The sequence below is a fragment of the Ochotona princeps genome, chromosome 26, assembly GCF_030435755.1.
Source record: "Ochotona princeps isolate mOchPri1 chromosome 26, mOchPri1.hap1, whole genome shotgun sequence".
NCBI lineage: Eukaryota > Metazoa > Chordata > Mammalia > Lagomorpha > Ochotonidae > Ochotona > Ochotona princeps.
Genome location: NC_080857.1, coordinates 238,039 through 258,627, shown reverse-complemented (window position 1 = coordinate 258,627; position 20,589 = coordinate 238,039). Strand labels below are relative to the sequence as shown.

Below are 20,589 nucleotides of genomic sequence, written 5' to 3'. Positions count from 1 at the left end.
GTGATGGTGGTGGGCCACAGGCTGTCTCCGGGGGTCTCCTCCAGGCTGTCTTGATCCAGCACCACCCATGGGATGGGTTCCCAGCCACCTGCAAGACACAGAAGGCCTGCCAGTCCTGCCCAGCCTGGGCCTTGCTGTCCCACAGGGTTGCAGTAGGGGCAAATCTCAGGTGTGAAGACGTGAGGCGGGGCCTCCAGGGTGCTGGGCCCGTGCACTCACTACCTGGTTGTGCAATCACTACCTGGCAGGACAGGAGCTGGGACCATCCTGGCTGCTCCACTGAGGAACGGTCCCTAAGAGGCACGGTCCCTAAGAGGCACGGTCGCTAACTCCTCGGTCTTGGCTTGTCCTTATGCTCATGGCCGCACACTGACACTCACTCGTGGGTGGCCTGGCCTGGTCTGGTCCAGCGAGGACCCAACACTGACTGGGAGGTCTGAGTGTGAGGCACAGTGTGTGAGGGCTGGCTGGGTGTGGCCCGAAGCCTCTGATGCTTTCCTAGGGAGTGTGGCCGGGGAGGCCGGGGGAGGGCCACAGCTCAGGCCGAGCAGCTGGCCCAGGGTGCTAGGCGTTGCTGTCTGCGCTTACGTGGGAGCTGAGCCTGTGTGTCTATGGAGGTTCATCACTCATGTCTGTTTATCTGTCATTTCTCAGTCTATTTTCTCTCTGTCCATCTCGCATTTCACCAGCTACAGAACTGTCCTTGGTCTCCTAAGCATCCTTGCATCCATCTGTGCGTGCCTGCCTCCTCTTACCCCACAGCCTGTCCATCTGTCCACCTCTCAGTGCGTCCATCCTCATGTCTGTCTACCTGTCCATCTGTCCTCATGTTGTCAGTCCACCCACATATCTGACCCCCATCCAGCTGTCATCCATCCATCATCCACAGCTCTCTAGTACACCATCCATCCACTCAGCTATCCGTCCATCACCTGTCCTTCCGTGGACATGTCCATCCTATCACTCTTCTATCATCCATCCATCCATCCATCCATGATCTATCCACCCACCTGCCTGCCTGTTCTTCCATCCAGACAGCCAGCCACCTACTAGCCATCCGTCCAACCATCCATCCATCCATCCATCCATACATCATTCACTCTCTCATGATCCATCGTCGTACCTGCTCGCTCTGGATCTATTAATTCTCCCTGTTCCATCTCTTTAGAAAGTTGCTCCTGTGGGTCAGTTCCTGGCCACATAGGGTGCTGGTCACTGCTGTGAGGCACACATTCCCATGTGTGCCTTCGCCCATGTCCCTTGGTAATGCAACCTTCTGGGGACAAGTGGCTGGGGTGTGTATGGGGCTTCTGGTCTCTGGGCTCTGAGAGAGGAGGCTGGGTGAGCCAGATCTCCTGGGAAGCCTCAGAGGTACCAGAGACAAGAGCAGGTTACCCGCTGCCCCCTTGTGGAAGTCCTAGTGCCAGGTGTGCCTGCATGGGTCATGGGACTGCTGCCTTAACGCCCTGTGGGCACCAAGCAGGGCCAAGGCTGTGAAGGAGCCTGAGTGAGTGGTGTTGTCCCTTGCCCTGCCCATGGCCTCTGGTTTGACTCCTATTTGGCTGTGGCAGGATTGAAGCTTGAGTGTGGGGTTTTCAGGGAGCAGGGGCTGTGTGGGCATGATTTGTGGAATTGGTCAGTGAGCTGTGTGTGTCTGAATATACAGGGCCATCTCGGTAGACCAGGAGCAGTCTTGTGAAACTGGGTATTTGGGTAAGGAGGCCCCCTCGCCTTTCTGGACACGAGCGTAGGCTGTGGGCTCTGAGTATGTGGATATGAGCCCGTGTTCCCGTGGGCACACATGCGGAGTATGTCACTGTGGGGTGGCATGTGGTGTGTCCCCTGACTGTGTCAGTACTGTCCTGTACAGCACACTCCCATAGGCCCCCCTACCACGCAGCTCACTCACTCATTGCTAAATTACGTTCTTACAGGGTCACACACTTACACAGGCACACTCATCCATATGTTTGCTCACACTAACACATTTGCTTAATCACACTCATGCTCAGCTCCCTCACAAGGCACGCTCGCATACTCATTGGCACTCATTATCTCATACATTTACTGCCGCACACATACACACATTGGCCCTCTCACACTTACACAGGGCACTCCTACAGGAACACCCAAGAGGCTGGTTCACATTCCTACAGACACATACACACTGGCTGGTTCACACTCCCACAGGCACACCCACACTAGCTGGTTCATACTCCCACAGGCACACCCACACTGGCTGGTTCACACTCCCACAGGCACACCCACACTGGCTGGTTCACACTCCCACAGGCACACCCACACTGGCTGGTTCACACTCCCACAGGCACACCCACACTGGCTGGTTCACACTCCCACAGGCATACCCACACTGGCTGGTTCACACTCCCACAGGCACACCCACACTGGCTGGTTCACACTCCCACAGGCACACCCACACTGGCTGGTTCAATCTCCCACATGCACACCCACACTGGCTGGTTCACACTCCCACAGGCACATCCACACGGGCTGGTTCACACTCCCACAGACACATTCAAGAGGCTGGTTCACACACAGACACACTTGCACAGGCTCACTCACAGCTCATCCTGTCACACATGCACTCTCATCCTCTCACACTCTCTCACACAGCATTCTGGAGGGCTTGGTGAAGTGCCTGAGACCTCCACAACCTCCTGGCCTGGGGTGAGCTCTCCTGCCCCCACCCCGTGGCTGCAGCCCCCGAGGGAGACAGTCAGGCACAAGGACCCGCAGGGCTGCTGGGGCCAGCACACAGTTTATTCAGGGCAGGGCGGGTGGCTCAGTAGCAGACACTTTCCACGTCTGCCACGACCACAGACACGTTGACGTGGGTGGGTTTACCCGACAGACGGTCGATGGTCTTCTCGGTGAAGTTGTCGGGCAGGCCCTCGTGGCCCACCACGCAGGAGAAGTTGTCCCCGTTGTTCCAATCCTTGGCCGAGACGCGCAGCAGGCTGGTCACGGCGAAGGTGCTGGAAGTCTGGTTGGGTTCTGGCAGGGGCTTAAACACCAGGAAGTCTTCCCTGGGGACCAGCTTTTCTGCATGCAGCCAGTAGATGAGCACGTCCTTGGGGCTGAAGCCGCGCACCAGGCAGGTCAGCGTCACCAGTGCGTTCAGGGCTAGTTCTTCTGACGGCGGCGGCAGCAGGTGCACCTCGGGTGGGATGATGTTCCCTGCGAGGGGACAGAGGTGTCAGGGATGCGTGCAGGACAGGACTGGGCCTCCTGGTCCCTCTGAGGATGGGGGCGAAGCCTCAGGCCAGGCCTGTAGGGAGGAGGCGGGCAGGGTAGTGGGGTAGCTGGCAGCGTCTGGGGGTGTGTGTGGTGGGCTCACCTGTGTTTTTGCTGATGGTGTCAGTCAGTGAGCCGCCCTCTATCTCAGGGTGTTCGACAGTGCATGTGAACTGTGTCCCTTGGTTCCAGAGTTCTGCGCAGCCGGGCAGCACGCTGGACACACTGTAGCAGCCGCAGGAGTCCTCCTGGGCACTAAGCAGCACAGGAGTGTTCCCCGTGTCAGGTGACCAGTTGAAGACGGCCCCTGCAGGGTTCTTCACGCCTCTCAGCGTGCAGGTGATGTTGGCTTCTGAGTTGAGGAGCAGGTCTTTGATGTTCGGCCTCTCTAAGTAGATTCTGGGGTTTTGGCATCCGCACCGGCAGTTTGCACACGGATCCGCTGAAGGAGAGAAGGTGGAGGGTTAGTGTGCTCGTCCCCGGAAGGGCTGCCCGTTTGCTGCATCCTCAGACTCCGGCCCAGCAGTAGCCTGGAGATAACCAGGCTGGCCTCCACCCCAGCTGCCCTCTGACCTGGGCAGCACACGGCCTTCTGCTGGCTGTTGTTGTAGTTATGGTCCACGGTGCAGAGCACTTTTCCTTTATTGGGGCACTGATCAACTGGTAGGCTCAGCAGGCTGCTTGAGGTGAACTGGGTCCCAAGGTCAGTCTCCGCCAGGACAGGCGGGAAGTTCGTGACGTTCCCGCTGGCGTTCCAGCTCACACTCAGAGGGCCCACAGGGAAGTAGCCCCGGATCAGGACGCCGACGACCGCGTTTCCTTCACAGTCAGGTAGAGGGAGTCTCAGCGGGAAGACGCTGGGGCTGACTTCAGGATCTGGAACACAGAGAGATGTGAGACCAAGACCATCATGAGGCTGCACCCCCACGAGCCCCTGAGGTCAGGGCCCTGCCAGCCTCTGCAGTGGAACCCTGGCCAGAGCGGCTAGGACGAGCCCAGGTCACAGAGCTGTGGGGCCACGGATCTGGGGCTGGCACTGTCTGCCAACTCCTGCTGTCTGGTGACTCATGGTTATTTGGCCCTGTGCCTCTCCACCTGGCTTGGTCATTGAGCTGTCACAGGTCCTGGGCTCCCAGGGTCTCTGGCACCTCTGGGTGCACAGGCAAACCCCTCCTAGGTTTTGTGGCCAGGATATGTGAAGGGACAGAGCAACCTGGACTGGGTGAAGGCCGAGCAGAGCCGAGAGCCTGCCTACCTGTGTCCTTTCCTCCCATATGTGATCAGGGTCCCTGCCCACTGCTGCCTGGACCCCACACCCAGCCTTCCCACCTGCCGTCATCAGCCATGGACGTCCTCAGGCCCCATGTCCTGGAGGACAGTGTAGGGCAGCTCCTGCCAGGAACCTGAATGTGGCTCTGAGATGACAGACAGAGCCTGAGATGCAGGCTGTGCCCTAAAGAACACAGGTATTGCCTGGCTGCCAGGGTCTCTGTGTTCCAACTGAATTCAGCCCAGGAAGCTCAGCTGAGCCCAAATGTAGGGTGGCAGTTCCAAAGACATTAGGAACACATTCTGCTAATTTCAGCCAGCCTGGATTGGCCCAGCCCAGCCCAACCCTAAATGTATCAGCCCAGGCAGGCTTAATCATGACAGGTTTCCAGGCTTTACAAAGCTCAGCTTAGGCCAACTCAGCCCAGCCCAGCCCAGCCAAGCCTAGGCCAAGCAGCTCAACCCAGTTCAGCTTTACTCAGCTCAAACAGTCCAGTCCAGCCCATCCCAAGCTGGTCCATCCCAGCACAGTCCAGCTCAACCCAGCTCAGCCCAGTTCATTGAAGCCCAGCTCAACCAGCTCAAGTCAACTGAACCAGTTCAGCTCCGCTCAACCAACCCAACCAGGCCAGCTCAGCCCAGCTCGGTTCAGCTCAGGCCAGCTCTGCCAAGTTCATCAAGCCCAGCTTAACCAGCTCAAGACAACTCAAGCCAGCTCAGCCCTGCTCAGCCCAGCCCAGGTCAGCCAAGCTCTACTTGGCCCAGCTCACCCTAACTTAGCCCAGACAAACTCAGTCTAGCTTATTCTAGCCCAGTTCAGCCCAAACTAGTCCAACCCAGCACAGTCCAGCTCAACCCAGCTCAGCCCAGTTCATCTGAAGCCCAGCTCAATCAGCTCAAGTCAGCTTAAGCCAGTTCAGCTCAGCTCAGCCAAGTCTAAGCCAGCCAGCTTAGCTCAGTTCAGCTCTACTCCGTTCAACCAACACAGACAGGCCAGTGCAGCTCAGCACAACTCAGCCCAACCCATACCAGCTTAACCCAGCTCAGCCTTGCTCACCCCTGCTCAGCATAGCCCAGCAAAGCCTAGCCAAGACCAGTTTAGCCCAGCTCAGCCCAGCCTAGCTCAGCCCAGCTCGGCCAAGCCCAGCTCAGCTCAGCTCAGTTCAGCCAGTTTAGCCCAGCTCAGCCCAGCCCAGCTTAGCCCAGATCAGCCCAGATCAGCCCAGTTCTCTCAGTCTAGCCCAGCTCAACCCAGACCAGAACAACTTAGCCCAGATCAGCCCAACCCAGCCCAGCAAAGCCCAGCTCAGCTCAGCCCAGCTCAGTCAAGCCCAGCTCAGCTTGGCTCAGCCAGTTTAGCCCAGATCAGCTCAGCTCAGCCCAGGTCAGCCCAGGTCAGCTCAGCTCAGCCCATTTCTGCTCAGTTTAGCCCAGTTCAACCCTGACCAGAACAGCTTAGCCCAGCTCAGCCCAGCTCAACTCAGCCCAGTTTAGCCCAGCTCAGCCCAGCTTAGCCCAGCTCCGCCAGCTGAACCCAGCCCAACTAGCTAGCCCAGCATTCTATGTGAGTTCAGCAAGACTCAGTTCAGTCCAGCTGGCTATTCTGCAGTGTCCCCATGTCTTCTCCTTGTCTGTCTCAGCACAGCCCAGGTCTCACGTCAGCCCACAGGGCTCCTGTCACCGGGACCAGTGACTCTGCTTGTCCTAACCGAGCTCTGCTTGCTGGGTCAGACCACCAAGCCCAGCTGGACCCTGCCCGCCCGGCCCGTGGCAGTGTCCTGCCTGGGTGCCTGGGTGCTGGCTGTGCTCTCTCTTCCTTCCCCTCTCTGTCCATGCCTGTTCTTCCTCCACCCCAGGAGGCTCCGGACCAGCCTGGCTGAGACTGCATGTGCGGTGGCTGAGAGCCTGGGGCACTCACCTGTCTAGGGTGCTGGAGCATCCCCCATGGTGGGGTGCAGCTGGTCTGTGCTGTGGGTCCGTGTCAGTGTCAGATTCGTCATTGCTGCCCTGGCTGCTGGGTGCAGAGGGGCTGAGTGCAGAGGGAGCTGGGCCTGTCCAGCTCCTCGGGAAAGCTGTGTGGCTGTCCTGGCCCTTTGCCATGGGTGGGTGGGCTGGATGAGAAGTGCAGGTTGGGGAGGGGCTGCATGACTGTCTGTGGTCCCCAAGATGGGGTCACTCACCACTTCCTGCTGCTGTGGAAGACACTGTTGCTCACCTGCATGTGATGTCTGGTCTGTGGCCTGGCTGTGGTGGGGACAGTTGTGTGTGGCCTGCGTTGTGACTCCTGGCACCATGGTGGGATTGGAGCTCTGTGTGGCCAGGCCCAGGACCACTGTGATATGGGTTGAGATGCAGGGAAAGAGACCCTAGTAGACACCAAGGCTCAGAGAGGCTGGGGCAGGAATGGATATGAAGAGGAAGGCCAGAGGGTAGCCCCTGGGCATGGCAGGGCTGTGGTCTCCAGGAGGGTTGGAGAAGGCCTATGGGGCCACAGAGTTGGTGTCAGGGTAGGGAGAGGCTTTGTACAGTGGCCTGGTGTTCCTGCAGCCTGAGACTGGGCTGGGTTGCCCCATCCTGGTGAGCCCCACAGGTGGCTGGGGTCCCTGTCTGAAGTGCCTGCAGCTGTAGCTCTGCCTCCCCACCTCTGGCTAGAGCTTCCTCTGGGGTCTGTGTCCGGTGCCCACAGGCAGAGTGTAATGTCCAGGGTGGCCCTGTGCTCTCCGCATCCATCCCTGTGTCCCTTGGATGCTGCTGGTGGGGCCTTGTCCCACGTTCTTTGGCAGGGGGGTAGTGAGTGGGCAGGTGCTACACACACCTGCCTTGACTCCTCCAGGGGACCCGATGTGTTTGAGTGGGAGGCCTGGGGTCTTCTGTCTGAGGGAGCCTCATCTGTGCCTTGGATAGTAGGGGGTAACCTGAAGGTGCCCTGGTCATGGGCAGGCCCTGGGGAGAGTCTGTAGCTATGGGGTCCTGGTTGGATGGCCCTGGTTCTGGGAGCGCAGTGTCCTGTGCGTGGAGGTGGTGATGCCCAACATGATCACTTTGGCCAAGTGTCTTCCCTATTGTTGTAGGGATCTGCAGCTGCAGCCTGCTGGGGTGGCTGTCTTCCTGGCTCAAGGGCAGTGTCTCCCCGGTGTGTACACCGAGAGAGAGGCAGAGAGATAGAGAGGCAGAGAGAGAGAGAGAGAGAGAGAGAGAGAGAGAGAGAAAAGAGGGAGGAAGGGAGAATACCGAGAAGGGAGAGTAAAGAGACATGAGAGAGAGAAAAGAGAGAGACAAGAGAGAGGGAAGAGGAGCAGTGTGGGCCTCTTTTCTATAGTCTGGCATCAACTTGTCAGCCTCACGCTGGTGATCCTACCTCCCACACTGCCCATCCTGACCCTGTCACTGTTGGATCAGTGTGTTTCTGAGTGACAAAGGTGGGACGTCCCCCACAGTGAAGCCCGGACTGTGGGAGCATACCTGCTGTCTGGGGCACTCAGTGTCTCTGCTGCAACATGCTGGCTCTGCTTCTTTCAATCTCTTGAACGGGAGGGGTCAGAGTTGAGAGACTGAGAGAAGAAGAGAGAGAGCAAGTGTTCCTCCCTCTGTGGACCCGTGCTCGCAGGGTTGGCCTTGGTCTCTGGCCCCTGTGCTCTGAGATCTCCAGGTTCCTGACAGTCTGTCCTGATCTTCCTTGTGAAGTTGGGCTGATTTCCTGCACACGGCCTATAGAGGGTGGGTTGCTCTTGGGTAAGGTTTCTCAGCAAGGTCATTGTTGGTGTCTACAGAGGCCATTGAGTCTTGTGTGTGTCCCCTGTGTGGGTTTTTTTTTATTAAATTTATTCATTAATTACATTGTGTTGTAATTACATAGAGTCTGGGATTCTCCCCCCCCGGTGTTGGTTTGTTTGTTGGTTCCAAGTGTCCCTTGGTGGATCTTCTCAGTGTGTGGAATCAATGCTGTCTCCCTACGAGGGTGATGCAACTTCTCCCTCCTCATCTGTATACCTCTTGTTTCCCTGTCTTACGTAATTTCTCTGGAGAAACTTCCAGTTCCGTGTGGAGTAAGTGGTGAGAGCAGACCCCGTGGTTTTTTTCTGGGTCTTAGGGGAATGCCTCCAGCTCTCCTCCACTGAACGTGATGCTGGCTGTGGGTGTGTCACACCTGGCCTTTGTTACAGAGCTCTGCTCGATCCATAGCTAATTCTTTTTTTTTTTTTTTTTGAAAGTGGGTAATACCATTGTTTCCACATCAATGTCATTTTACCCTGTATCTGGGGTCAGGGAAAAAAACAAAGGGAAAAGCCCCACCCAACCTCCCACCCATCCCAGATCCCCAACGGGAGGCGCGCTCTGAGGGTCCTGCTCATACAGTTCTGATAGTTCATCAGTTCTGGATTGCTGCCAATGTCTCAGTTCCAATCGCAATGAACCCTATTCAGAATCCACTGGCTGACAGTCTCTTCATGGTTGGGGTTCTAAGATCAGCAGTTCAGTTGGAGGGATCTCCAAAGAAACTTCATCTGAGATGATCCCAGGCCTGATTCTTGTGCGAGTTTGCTAGTACAGAGTCCGACACCGTCCGTCACACCAATCAGCTTATGCTCATGCTGGTTGTTTATCCATAGCTAATTCTTTCCAAGACTTTCATTGTGAATGTGTGTTTTTATTTACTTTTATCTATTTTTTAAAAAAGGTTTATTTATTTTTTTATTGGAAAGGCAGATATACAGAGAGGAGAGACAGATAGGAAGATCTTCTGTCTGATGGTTCACTCCCCAAGCGGCCTCAACGGCTGGAGCTGAGCCAATCCAAAGCCAGGAGACTCCTCCTGGTCTCCCACATGGGTGCAGGGTCCCAAAGTCTTGGGCCATCCTTGACTGCTTTCCCAGGCCACAGGGAGGGAGCTGGATGGGAAGTAGGGCCACCGGGATTATAACCGGCGCCCATATGGGATCCCGGTGCGTTCAAGGCGAGGACCTTAAATGCTATTGCTATCGCGCCAGGCCCTATTTACTTTTATTTATTTATTTTATTTATTTATTTATTTATTTTTTTGGTGCATGAACTAACGTCTTTATTATTATTATTATTATTATTATTATTACTATTATTATTATCATCCTACCCTTCCTCCTCCTTCTTTTTGTTAGTTTTATTTTCTACAGTGATAGACTTTAATTATTTATTTATTTATTTATTTATTTTTTCTTTAATATTCATTTATTCATTAATTACATTGCATTACATGACACAATTTCATAGGTACTGGGATTCCCCCCCCTTCACCCCAAACCCTTCCCCCATCATGAATTCCTTCACCTTGATGCATAACCACAGCTCAAGTTCCGTTGGGATTCCCTAATTAAAAGTTTACACCATACAGAGTCCAGCATCCCACTTGTCCAGTTCAAGTTCAACGGCCTCTTAGGGAGGCCCTCTCAGGTTTGAAGGCAGAGCCAGCAGAGCGTCACCTCGATCAATTAGAAGCTCCAACATATCATCAGCAACAGTCCAGGTATGATGAGGCTGGTGCAGAGTCCACTGATTGACATAGTCCGTCTTAGGGTTTCCCCTTGTCCAGTTTTCCGCTGGAAGCATAAAGCTGAGGTGGTTGATTCATCTACTCCATTTTCCATCTTTTTTTGATTAATGCTTTGATTCCTCCATTTTGTTCAGGGGAATCCCCCTAAAAAAAACTTTGAGGCATTCCCAGTCCAGGCTCCTACATGTACTACTAGTAAGCACAGTGCCCGCCACCGTCCATCACTCCGATCAGCTGATGGTTTTAACCCCTGGGTTGGTTCTCTTCTGAGCCCTGACCTCTATTGGAACCAATGAGTATCGCATCTCTCCCCGGCTCTGCCCATCACACACTCGTCCCTCACCTAAACCAGTGGGAGGAGTGCTGGTCGGGTGTTGCATTCCCTACTTTTATTTTTTTAGCGAGAGATGTCTTTCGTTTTCTGGCTGTCTCCCTAGATGTCTGCCATGCAGTGGCCAGGGCTGGAAGCCAGGAAGCAGGAAGTTTGCCCAGTCACCATGTGGGTGGCAGGGAAGCAAATCTGGGGTGATCACTCAATGCTCCCCCATGCACGCTGCCTGGAACTGGATCGAAACCAGGAAGGGAACCAGTGCCCATGTGGGACATGGTGTGCTGGCGTCACAGGCAGCAGTAGCAACTTCACATGCTGACACTGAATGTTGAAAATTTCAAGGCTTTATTTACTTAATTGAAAGGTAGTGACAGGAGAGATTCTACCTGCTGGTTCATTCCCAGTTGACTACATTGCCTCTGGCTGGCAAAACCAAAGCCAGGAGCCAGGAGCTCCTTACAGGTCTCCCTTGTGTGAAGGGGTCAAGCACTTGGGCCATCCTCACTGTCTTCCCAGGCACACAGCAGGCACTGGACCAGAAGGAGGTCATCTGAACTTGGACTTGTGCTCAGAATGACGCCGACACTGCGGCCTGTGCCCTAACCCAGCACCACCTTGTTGTCTCCATCACGTTGGATCTCATTGTTCATTCCATGTTGATGGGGATGATCACGTGGTGTTTGTCGGCATTGTGAATTTGGGGTCTTGTTGTTGTTGTTGGCTTGTGCTTTCCGGAGCTAAGCTGCCCTTGATCATGGTTTCAGAGGTGCTGTTGGACTGGATTTGTCTGATGCAGAACTCTGCATCCGTGTTTGTCAGGATATGGGTGTATGATTTTTGTGTGAATGTCATTGCCTGATTTAGGGATCCTGGTGATGCTGACGTCATCCAGTGAACTGGAAGACTTTCCCACTCTGTCATTTTGTTTTAGAGCAACTGGCATTCATTCTTTCAGAAAACGTGGTAGAATTCCGCGGTAAACTCTGTGTCCTGAGCTTTTGGTTGTTGGAGCCTTTTGTTACCGAAGCAGTTTCAGTGGCCGCATTGGTTGAGGTTTCCTCCATTCTCATTGTTTGGCTTGGGGTGGCCGTGTGCATCAGACATGCCTCCACTTCCAGGCATTTCAGTTTGTTGCCATGCAGTGTTCATGCGAGTCCTTAGAGAGTTTCTTTGTATTTTTGTGGAGTCAGTTGTGTTGCCTCTGTTTTGATGTCTGATTTTTAGTTTATTATGTGTGTGTGTGTGCACGTGTGTCATTGAGAAAGAGAGAGAAGAAGGATTATAAGAGACAAAGAGAACATTCTCTCATCGTCAGGTTCACTTCCCAGTGAACCTGGGTGCCCACAGCACCCAGGCCTGAGCCAGGCTGGAATCAGAAGCCCAGGGTGCATCCAGGTCTCCCGGAGCGCGCAGGGACTGAGCACTGCAGTCCCCAGGGCCGCCTCTCCGGCGCATGTCAGCAGGAAGCGGGAGGGGAAGACGGAGCCGGCACTGAGCCCAAGCACTCTGTAACGGAGCGTGGGCCGCTCGTGGTGGCTTCTCCTCTGTGCCAGCCGTGCTCCTCACCGCTTGTCGTTGGCGTTTGTCTCCTTGTCCTCTGCAGTCCTCTGCAGCTCAAGTCTCCCCAGCAGGAGCCAAACCTTCAGTTCACTGATCCTCCGCCTGCTGTCTTAGTGTCTCCTTAACGACTGTGCTCTGCCTTCGCTGCTGCTTCCTGCAGTTGGAAACTTTGGTTTTGGTTTGTTCTTGTTTCCCCAGGTCCTACAATGCCTGTCCTGCGGCTCGCTGATGTCATCATAGTTTCTCGGCGTGGGCACTGGTGCTGCCAGCTTTTCACTTGATTTGCTATAGGTGAGTGTGGGGGTGCGATGTGCTGACCGTGAGTGTCTGTGCCCCCTCCCCTCCAGTGATCTCTGTCCCATGTCTATATCTTCTTGTCTCTTTCCTCTCTAAAAACAAGGTTGTCTATTTATTCATTAACTCCTTTGTTTGTGACCCAGTAACAGAGAGAGAGAGAGATCTCCCGTTGCTGGTTCACCCCTGGTGCTCACACAGGAGTCAGTGCAGTGCCCCGTGGGTAGCAGGGATCAGGTCACAGGGCCGTCCCTGCTGCTGCCAGGGTCTGCCTGAGTCGGAAGCTGGATCAAGAGTGGAGCCAGGAATTGCACCCAGGCCTTGGGTGAGGATGTGAGATGTGGGCTCTTAATTGGTGCCTTTCTTGCTGCCCGAGCCCATGGCCTGGTCATCCAGTGATCCTCCCTGTCCCTTGATGTCCCATGATTCTCCCACTTGGTCAGTCCCTGTCTCTTCTCCTTGCTTGCCTCTGTCTGTCTCTATGTCTCTTCCTCTTTTCAGTTCTGTCCTCTCCTGAGTGTGGGGTCAGTCTCCCCTCTTAGGGAGTCAGGCTCAGTCAGGATCAGGTACTTGCTCAGCTACCCTCTGGAGGGATCTGGGATCAGTATTTCTGTGGGACTTATGCTTAGTCTCCCCTCTCTAGCCTCTGCTCTGCTCTGGGCTAGAGACCATTCTTTGTTCCCTTTACTGAGCCTGTCCTGCGGTCAGCCTGTGGTGCTGGTGTCTGGAGCCCTGGGTTGTGCCCTTCAGTCTGGCCCTGACTGTGGGGAAGGGAGGTGCAGAGTGGAAGTGTGATGACTAGCCGGTCCTCTGGACCTCTGTGCTGTGGTTCTGTCCCCCAGAGACAGGCTGGCTGAGCTGCCTGACTGGGCCACCCCTGGTTGGCTGAGCAGGCCCTGGCAGAAGCTAGGCTGGTCCTGGCAGAGCTGAGCCATTAGGCTTGTGAGGGCCTGCCTGGCTGGCTGTGTCCAGTCTGTCCCTGGCTGGGGGTGCTACGGCCTTCTCCTGCTGTGGGGTCCTCACTGGCCAGGCCTGCGTGTGATGTGACTGTGCCAGAGAGGTCTCGGGTTGGGACACCTGGGCTGTTCCTGGGATGACTCAGCCGGCCTAGGGCTGTTTCTGGGGTTTCAGCAGGTGCGGGTGACTGGAAGCTTCTGCAGAAAGAGCAAAACAGGAAACACCCCACGACAGCCTTGGTGCTGCTGTGCCAGGCACACTGGCACCCTGACCTGGTGACCACACGGCCTGGTCCACCTCACACAGCCTGGACCTGGGCCAGTCCATTCCCTAGCCCCGTCACTCTTGTCCGTTCTTAAAAGAAGTTTAGGGCAGATACTGATCCTGCCTGCAGTGCCACACACAAACATGACAGGTTCCTCTAGGTAACTTCCTAGAATAGTCCAAATCAGGATTTGGGGTGCTGGTATGATGCTTCAGTTGGCTGATCCTCTGCCTCTAAGTGCAAGTATCCCATGTGATTGCCGTTTTGTCTCTCCTGTTGTACCTGTTTTCCAGCTCCTGCTTATTGTCTGGCCATGCAGTAGAGGATGGCCAAAAGCCTTGGCATCCTGCACCGACATTTGAGACTTGGAAGAGGTTCCTTGCTCCTGGCTTCTTATCGGTTCATCTCTGTTTGTTTTTTTTAAATCTCCTATCTGTAGATCTTACGTTTTCATAAAAATAAATAAATCCTAAAATAAAACAAAATAAACAAATCCCCAAATCTCAGAACAGGATGATTGTAAAGAACTCAGGAGTCCAAACAGAATGCAGTAGATCCAGGCGAGTTCAGCTGTCAGACAGAAGGACCAGGGCTTAGTGACATGACTAGAGCCAGGAGACAATGACATGGACCTAAAGCCAGGTTAGTGTCCTGTGATCTTATCCAGAGCCAGTGACCAGGATCAGGACCCAGTGACCAGCCCAGGGCCTAGAGTCCAGGACCAAACCACAGGGACCAGGACCAGTGCCCAGTGAAGAGAACCAAGCCCAAGTGATGAGGCCTTGGATCTAGTGACAAGGACGAGGCCCTAGGACCTGGGCTAGCAACCAACCAGGGCCTAGTAACCAAGACCAGGGCCTGGACCACAACCAGGACCAGGACCCTTGCCCCGACCAGCAGTGCCTGAGGACTCCCTGGTGAAGCATTCCTCTCCCACTGGAGCCTCCTGCAGGTCAGGCCAGGTCTTGCCCAGCAGGTGTGCCCATTCTGAGTCCCTGAGCTGGCTGGGTCAGCAGCTGTCAGTCTGCTGCCTCGCTGCATCCCTGGCCCATCCTCACCCAGAGCCAGGCACGTTTGTTGAGGGAGGGCTTTATTGGAGTGGGCATGGGTGAGTGGAGACGGGTCGGCTGCTCCTGGAGGCTGCTCTCTGGCTGTGGAGCTGCTGTTGAAGGGCAATGGCGTCCATCCTGCAAAGGCAGGATGTTCCCGAGAGCAGCTTGTTCCTTGCCAGCTTGATCTGCTGCCCAGTCCTGGCTACAGAAGGCAGATGTGGTGGAATCTGCAGGTCCTGCCCCTGCGGGATGCCCACGCTGAGCCCAGGCCCACTCACTGTCTGCCAGGAGTACTCCGAGAGCCAGTCAGTCATGACACTGGGACATGCTATCCTCGGGTTGTGTACACATAGCTCCGGGCACCCCCATTTGTTCCTCAGTACTGGGGTCCCTCTTTGCTTCCAGGTGTGCCCCGGATGCTGGTCACGGTGAGTGCGGTGCTGTAGAACAGGCTCAGCAGGAAGAGGGTGAGGAGGGTGATGGTGGTGGGCCACAGGCTGTCTCCGGGGGTCTCCTCCAGGCTGTCTTGATCCAGCACCACCCATGGGATGGGTTCCCAGCCACCTGCAAGACACAGAAGGCCTGCCAGTCCTGTCCAGCCTGGGCCTTGCTGTCCCACAGGGTTGCAGTAGGGGCAAATCTCAGGTGTGAAGACGTGAGGCGGGGCCTCCAAGGTGCTGGGCCCGTGCACTCACTACCTGGTTGTGCAATCACTACCTGGCAGGACAGGAGCTGGGACCATCCTGGCTGCTCTACAGAGGAACGGTCCCTAAGAGGCACGGTCCCTAAGAGGCACGGTCGCTAACTCCTCGGTCTTGGCTTGTCCTTATGCTCATGGCCGCACACTGACACTCGCTCGTGGGTGGCCTGGCCTGGTCTGGTCCAGCGAGGACCCAACACTGACTGGGAGGTCTGAGTGTGAGGTACAGTGTGTGAGGGCTAGCTGGGTGTGGCCTGAAGCCTCTGATGCTTTCCTAGGGAGTATGGCCGGGGAGGCCAGGGGAGGGCCACAGCTCAGGCCGAGCAGCTGGCCCAGGGTGCTAGGCGTTGCTGTCTGCGCTTACGTGGGAGCTGAGCCTGTGTGTCTATGGAGGTTCATCACTCATGTCTGTTTATCTGTCATTTCTCAGTCTATTTTCTCTCTGTCCATCTCGCATTTCACCAGCTACAGAACTGTCCTTGGTCTCCTAAGCATCCTTGCATCCATCTGTGCGTGCCTGCCTCCTCTTGCCCCACAGCCTGTCCATCTGTCCACCTCTCAGTGCGTCCATCCTCACGTCTGTCTACCTGTCCATCTGTCCTCATGTTGTCAGTCCACCCACATATCTGACCCCCATCCAGCTGTCATCCATCCATCATCCATAGCTCTCTAGTACACCATCCATCCACTCAGCTATCCGTCCATCACCTGTCCTTCCATGCACATGTCCAACCTATCCATCCATCCATGATCTATCCACCCACCTGCCTGCCTGTTCTTCCATCCATCCATCCGTCCATCCATCCATCCATCCATCCATCCATCCATCCATCCATCCAATATATGCATCATTCACTCTCTCATGATCCATCGTTGTACCTCCTCGCTCTGGATCTATTAATTCTCCCTGTTCCCTCTCTTTCAAGAGTTACTCCTGTGGGTCAGTTCCTGGCACCCACGGGATGCTGGTCACTGCTGTGAGGCACACATTCCCATGTGTGCCTTCGCCCATGTCCCTTGGTAATGCAACCCTCTGGGGACAAGTGGCTGGGGTGTGTATGGGTTTTCTTGTCCCTGGTCTCTGAGAGAGGAGACTGGGTGAGCCACATACCCGGGGAGCCTCAGAGGCACCAGGGACAAGAGCAGGGTGCCCATCTCTCTCTTGTGGAAGCCCTGGTGCCAGGTGTGCCTGCATGGGTTGTGGGACTACTCCCTTAATGCCCTGTGGACCCCTAAGCAGGACTGAGGCCATGGAGGGTCCTGAGTGAGTGGTGTTGTCCCTTGCCCTGCCCCCGGCCTCTGGTTTGACCCCCATTTGGCTGTGGCAGGATTGAAGCTTGAAGTGTGGGGTTTTCAGGGGGCAGTGGCTATGTGGGTATGGTCTGTGGAATTGGTCGTTGAGCTGTGTATGACTGAATATGCAGGGCTGCCCCAGTGGGTCAGGAGGTGTCTGGGGAGACCATCTGAGGGCTTGGGCAGGCAGACCCCTGGTGAGTTAGCTGAGTATGGCAGACCCCTGTAATCGGGTATGAGCTGTGGGTGTCCTGCAGGCTTAGTGCTGGGTGCGTGTAGGTGTGAGTTCGTGTAAATATGAGTTCTCATGTGCACACACACAGAGATCAGGGTGGTGTATGGGTGGCTGTGGTGTGTCTCCTGGGGTTTTTGTGCTGTCCTGCTTTTCTGGGGATTTCTCAGCCTGGGCAGACGGTCTGACTGGCTGGGGTTCCATGCCAGGTGCCTGTCCTCACGTGTACCTGGATGGAGCCTCTCATTTATTTCCTACTCCTTCCCTCTCCACAAACCAAAGCTGGCTCTGAAAGGGCTAGTGGGCATTTCTGGCACCAGGATGTCATTGACGTGCCCCCTGTGCTCGGGTCGCCCTAGTCTGTGTCGGCCACAGTTGCAGATCCACCCCAGCTCAGCATCAGCTCGCACGGAGAGTACACTCCCACAGGGCACTGACACAGGCTGATTCACACTCCCATAGCACAGCACACAGGTTCTCTCACAGCCTTGCACACACAGGACGCACCCTCAGGCTCACTCTCACAGGCACACCTGCACAGGACACTCCCACAGCTCTCTCACAGGCACACACCAGCACAGGTCTACAGGCCACTCACACAGGGACACACATACACTGCTGACACACAACTGCAGACACACATTCAATTGTACATTTGTTCACAGTAACACATGTGTACACTCACACTCCCTCACAGAGCACACACACACCTAGCACTTGTCACCTCACCCTCAAGCACACGTGCTCACACTGGCTCACTCACATTTCCACACTCACTCACAGTCACTCTCTCACAGAGCACGCTGGAGCGCTTGGCGCGGTGCCTGAGACCCCCACAACCTCCTGGCCTGGGGTGAGCTCTCCTGCCCCCACCCCGTGGCTGCAGCCCCCGAGGGAGACAGTCAGGCACAAGGACCCGCAGGGCTGCTGGGGCCAGCACACAGTTTATTCAGGGCAGGGCAGGTGGCTCAGTAGCAGACACTTTCCACGTCTGCCACGACCACAGACACGTTGACGTGGGTGGGTTTACCCGACAGACGGTCGATGGTCTTCTCGGTGAAGTTGTCGGGCAGGCCCTCATGGCCCACCACGCAGGAGAAGTTGTCCCCATTGTTCCAATCCTCGGCCGAGACGCGCAGCAGGCTGGTCACGGCGAAGGTGCTGGAAGTCTGGTTGGGTTCTGGCAGGGGCTTAAACACCAGGAAGTCTTCCCTGGGGACCAGCTTTTCTGCATGCAGCCAGTAGATGAGCACGTCCTTGGGGCTGAAGCCACGCACCAGGCAGGTCAGCGTCACCAGTGCGTTTAGGGCTAGTTCTTCTGACGGCGGAGGCAGCAGGTGCACCTGGGGTGGGATGATGTTCCCTGCGAGGGGACAGAGGTGTCAGGGATGCGTGCAGGACAGGACTGGGCCTCCCGGTCCCTCTGAGGATGGGGACGAAGCCTCAGGCCAGGCCTGTAGGGAGGAGGCGGGCAGGGTAGTGGGGTAGCTGGCAGCGTCTGGGGGTGTGTGTGGTGGGCTCACCTGTGTTTTTGCTGATGGTGTCAGTCAGTGAGCCGCCCTCTATCTCAGGGTGTTCGACAGTGCATGTGAACTGTGTCCCCTGGTTCCAGAGTTCTGCGCAGCCGGGCAGCACGCTGGACACACTGTAGCAGCCGCAGGAGTCCTCCTGGGCACTAAGCAGCACAGGAGTGTTCCCCGTGTCGGGTGTCCATTTGAAGACGGCATCATCGGGATTCTTCACGCCTTTCAGGGTGCAGGTGATGTTGGCTTCTGATTTGAGGAGCAGGTCTTTGATGCTTGGCCTCTGCAGGGAGATGCTGGACTTGCAGTTCGTCGGGCAAATACAGGGACATGGATCTAAAGGAGGTGGATGTGCAGAAACAGAGGAAAGAGTGTGTCAGTATGCTCCTCCCCTGTGTCCCTGTCCAGGCTGCCCTTCTGCCCCACTCTGTTCTGTGAGATCCAGCCCAGCAGCCCGCCCTAAGCCTCAGTGTGCCCTGCCCCACCCCCAGCTGCCCTCTGACCTAGGCAGGGAACCTCCACATTCACGTTGTAGTCGTTGTTGTGTTCCACGGTGCAGGACACACTGCTTCCCTCAGGGCACTCCTCTGGTATCAGCAGGCGGCATGAGGTGAACTGGGTCCCAGGGTCAGTTGCAGACACCACCGGTGGGAGGTTAATTGAATTCCCGCTGACATTCCAGCTCACACTCAGAGGGCCCACAGGGAAGTAGCCCCGGATCAGGACGCCGACGACCACGTTTCCATAACAATTAGGATAATGGAGACTCAGTGGGAAGACGTTGGGGCTGACTTCGGGATCTGGAACACAGGACAACTGTGAGACCAAGACCATCATGAGCCCGCAGCCCCACGAGCCCCTGAGGTCAAGGCACTGCCAGCCTCTGCAGTGGAACCCTGGCCAGAGTGGCTAGGACGAGCCCAGGTCACAGAGCTGGGGCCACGGTCCTGGCTGGCACTGTCTGCTGACTCCTGCTGTCCGGTGATTCCTGCCTGGCTTCTCAGCCCTGTGCTTCTCCAGGCTGGCTTGGTCCGGAGCCATCACAGGTCCCAGGCTTCCTGGGCCCCTGGACCCTCTGAGTGTACAGGCAGCCCCTACACCTCCCAGGCTTGGGGTCAGGATGTTGGGTGTGGGGGGACGGAGCGGTCTGGTCATGATGAAGACCAAGAGGCATGCAGAGGGCACACCACACACCTCTGCCTCCACCTCATGTCTCCTATCAGGTTTGCCGCCATTGCCCACTGCTGCCTGGACCCCACACCCAGCCTCCCCACCTGCCGTCATCAGCCATGGACGTCCTCAGGCCCCATGTCCTGGAGGACAGCGTAGGGCAGCTCCTGCCAGGAACCTGAATGTGGCTCTGAGATGACAGACAGAGCCTGAGATGCAGGCTGTGCGCCTAAGGAACACAGCACTGCCTGGCTGCCAGGTGCTCTGTGTTCCAACTGAATTCAGCCCAGGAAGCTCAGCTGAGCCCAAACGTAGGGTGGCATATCCCAGAGAGGCCAGTACATTATGCGAACCTCAGGGAGCCCAGAGTGGCCCAGCCCAGCCCTGCACAGCCCATGCCCTCAAAGCTCAGCTCAGCTCAGTCCCTGCCACCTCAGCCTAGCCCAGCCCAGCCCAGCCCAGCTGAGCTCAGCTCAAGCCAACTCACTCAGACTAGATCAGGCCAGGTTAGCCCAGCTCAGTCCTGCTCTGCTGTGTCCAGCCCAGCTCAGCCTGCTCAGTCCTGGCCACATCAGCCCAGTCCACCTGAACTCAGCTCAGCCAAGCCAATCCCAGACAAGTCCAGCTGGCCCAGTTCAGCCCAGCTCAGACAGCTTAGCACAGGGCAGCTAAGCCCTGCACAGCTTAGGTCAGCAAAGCTTAGCTTAACTCTGTCCTGGCCTACTCAGTCCTGCCCAGTACAGGTCCACCCGGCCTCGCCAAGCTTGGCTCAAGTCAACTAATTTAGCCTAGATCAGCCTAGCCAGCTCAGTCCTGGCCACATTGGCCCAGCCCAGTCCACCTGAACTCAGCTCAGCCTAGCTAATCCCAGCCATGTCCAGCTGAGCCAGCTTAGCCAAGCTCAGCACAAGCAACTCAGCCAGCACTGCCCACACCAGCCATGGCTACTTACGCTAGGTTAATCTAGCTCAGTTCTGCCCAGCTCTGAACGCTTATTCAGTGCAGATCACACAGCCTAGATCAGGTCATTTTAGCCACCCCAGCCCAGTGTAGTTCTACTCAGCCCAGCTAAGCCCAGCTGAGCTCAACCCAGCTCAGTCCAGAACAACTCAGCCCAGCCTAGTGAGTCCTGTAAGTCTGACTCAGCTCAACCAACCCTGT

At 56.1% G+C, this 20,589-nt stretch overlaps 2 gene segments (V, D, J or C); both read right to left on the bottom strand.

The window, feature by feature from the left end:
* Positions 1-2,760: 2,760 nt before the first annotated feature.
* LOC131478064 (Ig alpha chain C region-like) lies at positions 2,761-14,824 on the bottom strand. The segment is given in 4 exon segments: positions 2,761-3,198; positions 3,359-3,697; positions 3,829-4,171; positions 14,789-14,824. Coding segments are annotated over 4 exon segments (1,113 nt in total).
* A 2,836-nt stretch (positions 14,825-17,660) lies between these two features.
* LOC131478063 (Ig alpha chain C region-like) lies at positions 17,661-19,542 on the bottom strand. The segment is given in 4 exon segments: positions 17,661-18,098; positions 18,259-18,594; positions 18,762-19,058; positions 19,533-19,542. Coding segments are annotated over 4 exon segments (1,038 nt in total).
* Positions 19,543-20,589: the final 1,047 nt, after the last annotated feature.